The sequence below is a fragment of the Poecilia reticulata genome, unplaced genomic scaffold (assembly GCF_000633615.1).
Source record: "Poecilia reticulata strain Guanapo unplaced genomic scaffold, Guppy_female_1.0+MT scaffold_666, whole genome shotgun sequence".
Lineage (NCBI taxonomy): Eukaryota > Metazoa > Chordata > Actinopteri > Cyprinodontiformes > Poeciliidae > Poecilia > Poecilia reticulata.
The window spans coordinates 1-10,433 of record NW_007615415.1 but is presented as its reverse complement, the minus strand read 5'-3'; the positions used below and the strand labels follow the sequence as shown (position 1 = coordinate 10,433).

At 46.7% G+C, this 10,433-nt stretch overlaps 1 protein-coding gene across 1 annotated transcript; it reads right to left on the bottom strand.

Moving 5' to 3' along the window:
- Positions 1-99: 99 nt before the first annotated feature.
- On the bottom strand, positions 100-10,390 carry LOC103461145 (SCO-spondin-like). Its single transcript, XM_008403469.2, has 23 exons — positions 10,226-10,390; positions 9,880-10,080; positions 9,680-9,779; positions 9,364-9,584; positions 9,108-9,260; positions 8,496-8,662; positions 8,266-8,411; positions 7,964-8,184; positions 7,847-7,882; positions 7,244-7,408; positions 6,245-6,451; positions 5,998-6,165; positions 5,570-5,704; positions 4,786-5,023; positions 4,286-4,438; positions 4,150-4,196; positions 3,662-3,832; positions 2,977-3,153; positions 2,566-2,721; positions 2,270-2,394; positions 1,678-1,817; positions 931-977; positions 100-853 (listed from the first exon to the last, which is right to left on the bottom strand). The coding sequence occupies exons 2-23, from the start codon at positions 9,950-9,952 to the stop codon at positions 345-347; spliced, it is 3,555 nt and encodes a 1,184-aa protein (XP_008401691.1). The 5' UTR covers positions 9,953-10,080; positions 10,226-10,390; the 3' UTR covers positions 100-344.
- Positions 10,391-10,433: the final 43 nt, after the last annotated feature.

The window sequence follows — 10,433 nt, the reverse complement described above, 5'->3', positions numbered from 1 at the left end:
GCCTCTTGCCCGAAACGATAGCTGGAGATAGGCACCAGCAACCCTCCCGACCCCACTAAGGGACAAGGGTGCAAGAAAATGGATGGATGGATGGATGGATAATTAATCAGACATAAAACTTGTTTTGGTAAATTGAAGTGAAGTTGACTTTGTGCCTTGTTGAAATATTCACACGCCAAACTCTGTTAATCTGTCGTTATCACATTGCATCACAAACATCAGTGTGTTTTAGTGACCAACACAACCCAGTGAATAACTGTGAAGCAGAAGCTGTGTGTTTCATTGTACGGTGTGTGTTCCTAACACAGATGACTGTCTGACTGACCGTATGCCGTAACCCGGCTTTATGTTTTCTTATGAAAGCAACACAACAGGTAGGTTTCATCACCACACCGACTGGATAAAATGGGTGTTTTCTGGGATGTTCTGCTTGTCAGACTCTGACAGGTTTCCTGAGTCTGCTGCTTTAGAAGTGAGCTCAGTGTCAGCAAAACCAAACATTTCCTCACTGTGGAGTAACACAAAAAAAAAAATACTCTGGCAAAATAAAAAAAAATAAAAAAAACAATATATGGCTGTGATGTGCGATGTCCTCCTGAATGAACGGCATCACCTCTGCAGACGGCGGCATCTGGACAGAGCCTGTCCTCCACCAGCGGCCCCGGACATCGGCTCTCCTCCTCTCTCTTGACAGGCAGACCCGAATCGATGTCCAGGCAGGCCCGGAAACGTCTCTGGACGGAGGCCAGGTTGGTGCCGTTGACGAGCGCCTCCAGGGACGGAGCGAGCTGCTGGGAGGCCAGGGGGGCACAGGGAGAGCAGGGGGTCCACTGGGACCACTCACTGAGGACCACTGGAAGAGGAATGATCCGGATGGAGGACCGGGTGGGTTGATGGGAGGCGGATCGTTCAGACATTCGCTTTTCTTACCTTCACATTCTCTCATGTCACAATGTAAAGTCCCATCATGGCACAGGCTGGAAGAGAGGAAAAAAAACATGATGAAAGGATAATAAAAGATAAACTGATTTAGTAGGAACTGCAGGGTGATGATAGTTTTGGGTTTTTTATTATTTCGTTGTGACTTTTTGTTTAATTCAGTTATTTATTTTTCATTTGTTTTTTATGGTGTGTTTGAAAGTTTTAGCTAAATATTATTCAGTTTCACTTTAGTTTTAATTAGTTTTAGTAGAAGTTTTAGGTTGTTGTTATTTTTAGGAGTTAACACCAACAGTCTGGTGTTTCCTCCTAACTTCTGCTGCCTCCATTATGCAGATTCATGTAAGTACTGTTAGTGTAAGTAAACTGCATGTGTGTGGGAAACATAAATCAATTTCACAAAAAGTTCAAACAGCTAGTAAATAAATCCAGAAACACAAAGACAAAAAATACTATATATATATAATTTCAGTATGTTTTAGTTAATTTTATAAACAAGTAGAGTTTCATTTAGTTATAGTTTTCCCTGTTAATTATAATTTTTATTTAGTTCAGTAAATGAAAACATGTTTTCAGTCTTTGTTATTTCTTTAGTTTTAGTTAACTGTAACAACTTTGGCAGAAGGTGGTGAATGACATCACTCTGCTGCAGCAGGAATATTAGAAACCATTTCAGGTTGCTTCAGTCTTCTAGTCTTTGAGCACAACAAATAATGCAAAACAAAATGTGGCTCTAACCAGGTGCTGCAGCCTATAGTGACCGTGGCCCCCTGAGGGACGATGATGGGTGTGGGAGGTTCCTCTGAAGCCTGGGGCCCCAGGTACATGCAGCCACACTGCTGCAGAGGAACACAGCTGCCGTTCTGCTGCAGCAGGCCCTGCAAGGAAAAACACAACGTGACTCTGTGAGCCATTAGTTTTGCTTCAGGCAGCTTCATACAAAAAGAGTCAAACTACAATTCCAAATGCGTCAGTTTTATTTTTGTAAGTTTTCTAAAATGTCCGAAAACTAAAAATGTCCTTGGTTTTTTTTTCTAGCAAATTTTTGACTTCTCAAACTCAAAAATATCTTTGTTTTTCTCTTGAAAATTTCACTAATCAATCTAAACATTTATGAGTTTTTTGGCAGGAATTTACTCCTATTTTTTCCCCTCCATCTACAATGACCTCTGTTGTAAATTAGTTTCCTTCACCTCCAATCATAGATGTCAAATTAGTTCAGCATTGAATTTTTTTTAAGCAGTTTCATATTTTTTTTCTTTATACAGTATTATATTTTGTACAATAAATATAAAATAGAATTAAATCAGATTAGAGAGTAGAAGTCGACCTGAGGGCAGTAGCAGCCAGGTGTGCACTCCCTGACCCCCAGACAAAGATCTTCTCTGCCCATCAGAGCACACTGCTTCTCACAAGGCGCTCCGCATGTCGAGTAAACAAACGGGGCTTCGCAGCCTGCAAACAGGGAGACACAACTGTTCATAAGAGTTTTTGATTTTTTTATTGTGCACAAACTTCACTGCATAGAAAATGCCACACAAACAGATTCACTCAATCAGACAGCGGGGAAGAATCTGAAAGGGAAGAGCTCAGTAAGCAGGAGAACCTCCAGAAAACCTAACTCACTGTCACACTGACTGAGGCCGCACGCCCAGCTCTGGGTTTCTACAGGAGTGCACTGCTGCCCCCCGGTGGCCGAGGTGAGCGCTACGCGATATCGCTGCTGCCTCTGAGACTCGCACGAGCAGCGAGACCAAACGCTCCACGCGGACATGGGACATTCTGGAAAACAAAACTGTTGAGGACTTCTACACACACATTTATTTCTGCCTGTGGTTTTCCTCAGGCAGAAATAAATGCCTGAGGAAATTCATTTCCTCAGGCAAGACATAGCAGTCCATGTCTTGTATAAATAACAAATTGCAAAGCAAAAGCTAAATAACACCTGGAATATTTGAAAATAATGCTAATTAATATTTCTTTGCAGCTTAACAACATCATAATACGGTCTTATCGTGGTTTTTTCTGGCTCTGTACCGGGACACGGTCGGTGGTAACACAGCTGGGTCTCCTCTCTGTTCCTCACGGCCTCGGCTTCAGGCGGGCACGCCGCGTCCCCTCCCTCCTGACACACACACGCCCTGCGTCGAGAAACCGACCCGGCGCCGCAGCTCCGAGAGCACGGTGACCATGGCGACCACGGGCAAAGGTCATCTGGAAGGGAATAAAAAAATCAAAGAGATAAAAGGGGGGGAGCTGATATTTGAAGTTATCCAAACAGGAAGTAGCGGCAGGTTGAGAGGTTCAGCATGGTGTCAGGGTGTGTTTTAGTGAGCTGCTCACAAAGACTCAGAGGTTCAGGAAGGTGTCAAACTCAAGGCCCGAGGGCCAGAACCAGACCACCATATCCATTTTTTGTGGCCCTCTAGACCTCAGAAAGCCACATAAACACAAGTTCAAGGTAACTGTTATCTGCTTAAATATTATTTTATCAATCAAATCAGTGGTTATTTGTACAAGGCCAAATGTCATTGATGTGAAAAGATGTTAAATATTATTTATTAAGGATTGCAAACTGAATCAAGAGAAAGCTGTACTTTAAGAATGTATTAATAGGTAGTTTTATCTACACATTCTGCAACTAATGGCCATTTAAGGACTTTCATGATCTACATATGGCCCAAAATGAAGATGAGTTCAATGCCCACTGGTGAATACCAACCCACACATGGAGGCGTCTGGCAGTGCTGCGATTCTCTGGCCGCTCCGCTGCAGAGCGAGCCGTTGTTTCGTGGCGGGGGGTTGATGCAGGCTCGGGTTCGGACCCGCGTCCCTTGGCTGCAGGTCACTGAGCAGTCAGACCACACTGACCAGGGCGTCCAGGCACCGTCAACTGCAAACACAAAGCATCCAGGCTGCCACCATTTCCTGAGGTATCAGAGTTTTAGACATGGGGGATAAGATTCCCTCCGATTCCATCTGGAGGTGTCACACTCACTTAAAGTTTGGATTTTCGTGACATTTTCTGGCATTAGAGTCGCCACAGCTAGAGCAAAGCCTGAGAAGTGCACTATGGCATTTGTAAAACCTTAACTGGTCACAGTGCAGCATAAATGCAATTCAATGACAGACTAACCAGGTTACAATTAAACACTATTTTACACCGTTCCCCTACCTTTACATCATCATTAGAGTGAATCTAGTGTCTACCTCTGCAGTCGATGTCTTGGCAGTAGATTCCCTCTGGGGTACAAATGCTGAGAAAGAAAACAGAGCATGGAAAAATGTGAAACCGTGTTGATGCCTGAGCATCCCGGCTCTGAACTTTCCTCCTCTTCCATCTCACCATTGCTGACACTCTCCCTGCAGCCAGGTGTCTCCCACTCCGAGTTCCTGTTCACCATGAAGGCAGAGAGGAGGGCAGGGTCCAGGGTTGCACGGTTTGTGCTGAACCTCCTCAAAGTTGCAGTCTGTTCCTTCGGTCTCTGGGATCCGGGATCTGACACAATGTACGACACGGACTCAGCAAAGTAACTGTTTCTTGCTACTCTGCCTAACAGAAAGATGGTAATAAGTACCCACAATGCAACGTGTCATAAGTTCAATGACATGCTGCATTGAACTTATGCTACAAATAATAACAGTAGGTTGCAGATGCATGCTAATTTCACTTTCAGTCAACAGACTAATCCATCATTGCTGGAAGAGTTTATTCTGCAAGTGAGCCCCTAAAGGATGAATCCTTCTGTACCCCTACAGACCCAACACTGTTCAGTTAGAGACTAAAGTGGTTTGCTGGCTGTTAATGCCAAATGTCAACCCAACTCAGAGTGTCCACTACCTCACCTGTATCTGGTTCTCTGGCCCCGTCCACAGGAAGTGCTGCAGGCTGCCCAGCTGGACCATGAGCTCCACGCGCAGGCGGGCAGGCAGCTGTGATTGGTGCAGAGCAGCCGGCCGTCAGAGCAGCTGCAGTTGTTGCAGTCCACCTGGTGCCAGCTGCCGGCTGTCCACATGTCGCCCAGCGAGTCCACGCAGTCGCACTGCCACAGCTCCACACACACACCGTCCTGCTGCAACCGACCTGAACACACACACACACACACACACACACACACACACACACACACACACACACACACACACACACACACACACACACACACAGCGAAACCTGTTCTAAAACTCAGCAGGTTTCAGGACGTTTCAACACACTGGAGATCTTGATGTGCATCTAGTCAAAATACATAACATTTGTAAATAGACCATAGTACTGTATAATAACTAAGTATAATCCTGGAAAACGTAGTTATTTTATCTAACAAAAAATATTAGTTTTGATTAGATTAAAAAATGTATTTGCTTCCCGATATTGGCAATTCAAAAAAAGTCCCTGGGGAAGATAAATGATTCATCTTCCAGAACAGATTTTAGACAGAGCTTTGATAATTTATGACGCAAAAAGTCAATGTGGATCAAAGAAGCCATATAATATCCAACCAAATAATTTAATAAAACCGCTTTCATCAACTTTTACACGCTAATTAATATATTAATATTGTTTGTGTTTGTACGAAACAAACACAAACAAAGACATGCAGTGTGTCTGAGCATGGAGCCGGTTCAAGACCTTGAGGGCAGCGGCAGCCGGGTTGACATTCGGTGCTGCCCTGGCACTCGATGCCCTGCTGGAGATCTGAGCAACGCTGAGGACACTGGTTGGCACACGACACAAACTCCTGGCCCGTCGGACAGCCTCCATCATCTGACGGCAAACACACACACGCGCACATACACACACACACGCACATACGCCACGCACACACACACACACACACACACACACACGCACACACACGCACACACACACGCACACGCAGAAGGTCATGAATCTCCTGGGGATGCTGCCGGCTCCGTTTCTGCATCTCATGCCTCCCCAAGAATGCTGACTTTTCCAACACGGCCATATGCTGACTTAATGAGGCTTTGTTTGTGTGCAGGACGAGGACGTGGAAAGGTTACAGTGATCTACACATGGCGTGTTCTGTTCAGCCTCACCACAAGGTTTGGTGTTGCACGGCTTGACCTGGTTTTTCTCCCCCACACACTTCCTGCCCCCGTTCTTGGGCGGGGGGCTGGAGCAGGAGCGGGTGCGGATGGAGCGGCCGCCGCCGCAGCGCTGGTCGCAGCGGGACCAGGGACTCCACCTGGACCAGCCTCCGTCCACTGTTTCACAGAGACACGTCAGGGCGTCGGCTCAAACTTCACCGTGAAGCGTACTGGCTGGGCAAGGCGCAGCACTGACCTCTGCAGGGCCGGATGTTACAGAAGCGATGCTCCAGGTTCCCTCCAACAATGTCCTCACACCAGGAACCGTTACCGGCAGGCTGGAGGAAGGTTCGGATCCTCTGCTGGTGACCAACCCCACAGGACCGAGAGCAGGACCCCCATGTCCCCCACTCCGTCCAGGAGCAGTTCTTTGGAGGGCAGGTGGCTCCTACACACACCTCACCTGCAGTTCAGAACACAGTGTAGTGCAAACGGTACAAATCTTTGCAGCTCATTCCCAATGTCTAATTATTAAACGATGCTCTTTCTAGCGCTTGTATATACAGATTATAATAGCTGAGAAAAAATTAAGACTACTGCAGTATACTACAGTCTACTGGAGCACCGATTGCAGTTTACTGACCAATTACTGATTGATGATCTCTAAAAAAAACCTGACCTGGCAATTCCAGTTTTGGCCGATTATGATTTTTAAAGTTTTATAGCAGTTTTGTCAGTTTGATAAGATCCATTTCACATGTAAGTATTGGCCGATCACACAAAATCTAGGTGCACCCTTACTAAAGGTTATATGGCGTCTTTCCTGGTATATAGTTCAATACCAAATGTAGCTTAAATTTGTTCTCATCTTGTCAGATTACAACCTAAATGTCTTTTGGGAGGTCAACTCCAAGGTTATCATAAACTCTGACCAGCTGAAGAAATGCATGTTTCACTGCGGATGATGAGCAGAGTCAGTCTTCTGCCAAACAGCTCACAAATATGAACCACTCTGTTGGTCTGCAGCATAAAATCTGCCAAAGATATATTAAAGTTTGTGGTTCTAACTTCAGAAAGAGTGAAAAGGGCCTCCGTAACTGTTTTACCAAACAGGTTGGTTTTCTTTGGAACTAACCACGCCCGCTGTTTCTTAATTATTGCTACATTTAAAAATCACAATACATTTTTAAAAAAGTCAGCGTTTGTTCTGGGAGAAACCTGCCAGAATTGACCCGGAGAGGGAACTGTGACAGACCTGGACACTGGGGCAGGTTGCACGCCTTCTCCTGGTCAGCGCTTCCAGAGCAGGGAGGTTTGGCACAGAGTCGATGACGAGACTTAACAGCAGGGCTCTGAAAGTCGGTGCAGGTTTTGGTGCAGGAGCTCCACAGCGACCACGAAGAGAAGCCGGAGTCCTCCTCTAAAGGAGACGGTAAGAAAGACGACAAAGCAAATTTGGTTCTTGAGATCAAGTGGTGATCCTGACCGTTAACCGGCCAGTTGGAAAGACAAAGAAAGGTTTTGATCTTTATCACTGAACACAACGACAATAAAGTGCTTCCACTTTAATAAAAAGTAAGTTATTTTCATTGACATGGTGAGCCGTTTATAATGTAAAAGAAAGCACAAATGTAATGCTACATTTAAAAGAAAACATCTTTTACAATGTTTTGGAACATGTCTTTTGGTCTTTCCCGTTTTAAGCGAGGTTGATATTTTCAGTAGATAACAGAAAGGCTGAATAGCAGACTAAAAAAAAATAAGATCAGGGCATCTCTAGAGAAATCGACCAGCATGTACAGTAAAATGAAGAAGAAGAAGAAGATTATAAATGCTTAAATTAAAGCAAAGATGCTACCTGGAATAGTTGGCTCCACTGTTGGAACAACAGTAGCTGAAAAAAAACAAACAATTAATCTTGTAACCGTAGGACAAATCATTTCATCAACAAACGTTCTCTCAGGTTAACCCCCACCTGGACAGTCAGGGGCCTGGCAGTAGGTGGTTTCATGGCGGGGCCCCTGACAGTCTCTCCCACCGTGGGCCGGGGCCGGCTCTGTGCAGGTCCTGGAGCGAGCCTTCACTCCCAGACCTCCACAGGAGAGCGAGCAGGGGCTCCAGGGGTCCCAGGGTGACAACCCACCGTCGACGGGGCAGAGCTCCAGCGAACAGTTCCACCTGCCATGCTCACAGCCGCTACAGGAAACAAAACCCGATCCCAGGGTAAATCATAGAGCTGTTCAGCAGATCAGACCGACTTCAACACGTTGGGCTCACCAGGTGCTGCAGTCGTGCGTGAGTTCATCTCCAGACATGAGCTCCATCCCTTCTGAGACATTGTTGGAGAGCAGAGATGATACGGGTGTGACAGACACGCTCTGCAGGCGGGCCAGGAACTCTCCATCCACCAGACACGGACACTCCTGAAACACACAGGTCACATGGGGTCAGTCTGTTCTGTCTCAACCCGTCCTCAACTGCCTAGCCTGAAGTTGCTCAGGACCCACCGGCATACACGTTCCACGGTGCTGGTAGGTGTGCGGGGGGCAGTGGCAGCCTTCGTCACAGCTGTCAGAGTAGCAGCCCTCTCTGCCACTGACCTGAGCGCAGCTGAAGGGACAGCCCTCTCCACGCTCACACTCCCTGTACAGTTTACCGGGGGGGCAGCCCACATCTTCACAACGGCATGCAAAAAACACACGCAAGTCACTTTTTAGAGATTATTTATGTAGCACCATTTTTCAAAGGATGACAAAGTACTGCAAAAACGAGGAGGAACACAGCATGATAAAATGTGTGGAAACATCTACACTTATAACACGAGTAATGTTTCAGCAAGTAAATTATTTCTGTCTCCCAGTCAAGGTGGACAGAATCTGAAATGCGAAAAACCCAAGACAAAAATAAAATTGCATATCGTCAGCATACAGACACATAATCTATTGAGACTACACTGAGCTGGAATACAATAGAGCCCAAAACAGGATCTTGAGGAACCTCACAAGACAATCCATGCCATTACCCATGTGACTTTACTTCTGCAAACATGGAAATCTGACTGAATGTCAGATTTCAGAGCAGGAAAAAATCACACATAAGGTTCAGAAACTCAAACCCACCAAGGCAGACTTGTGTGTTGCACATTTTGCTTTGGCGACTGACGCCGTGGCAAGGGGGAGAGGTGCAGGTACGAGAACGGGACTGCTGCCCTCCGCCACAGCTCACCGAGCAAGAAGACCACTGAGACCAGAGCAGCCACGGGCCCACAGAGTCTGGACACAAAACAGACCAGAACTCTAAATATTCTGTGTAAAGTTTGTAGTTAAACTGAAGATAGAATAAATTTAGAAATGCTAGCTTGTAGTAGACGACTACCTGTGCACATTTGCATGTTGCAGTCCTTCTTCTGCTCCGGTGCACCCAGGCAGCCTCTGCCGCCGGCCTGAGGGGCCGGGTTGTCGCACAAACGCCTCCTGAACGTCACGCCTCCGCCACAAGGAACAGAGCACTCGGTCCAGGCTCCCCATTGGCCCCAGCCCCCATCCACATGGCAACCGGGAACAGACCGGCACTGCAAAACGCCACCCTGACACGAGCTGAGGAATTAAAGAAGCATAATTGATAGATGAGGAATCGATACTGAACTTTTCAAAGTCTGAGTGGATTGTCATCATTGAAGAAACAGCTTTACCAGTTTTTGCAGTCACTGATGATGATATCCCCTGGATTTGCAAACTGCCAGTCATATCCACCAGGCCACACCCATGACGCGTTCCTGGAATCCAAACCATCTTGGCAGAGAAACACAGTTTTATGTTTCTGACATGAACAACAGATCGCTGTTTTTGATTCTTTCAAGAGATTTCCACGTAAACGGAAGACGTGTCGAACCGGTAGCTGAGCCGTTGTGGTATTTGCAGCGGCACTCCTGTCTGGCCACGCACACTTCGTCCTGCAGCAGCATGTCGCCTGGACAACCACAAGTCCGGATGCACCGGGGGGAGTCCAAGCAGTCTGTGTCGGAATGGAGATCTGAACAGGAGCGAGCGCAAGGCTTCCCACATGGCCATTCCTTCTGACCACCACCGCAGTCTGAGAAACACAAATGAATCTAACTTTTAACAAAGACGGCGGGAAAAGGCGCTATGGCGTGTGAAAAGGCAACTTCTCAGACTTTGTGAGCATCTCTGTGTTTAAACACAGATACGGTCAGAATGAAAGCTCTCAGCGGGCCGACCTGGGCAGACAGTGACGTTGTCGTGACATCTGCGGCTCTGCCGGCTCTCGCCCAGACAGGGGAGGCCACCAAACCTGGCAGGGGGACTGTTGCACTGTCTGGTTCGAACGGACGAGCCGGCACACTCATCGCACTGTGACCAGGCAGACCAGGAACTCCAGGAACCGTGAACTATCAGTGAAATACACACACACACACACACACACAC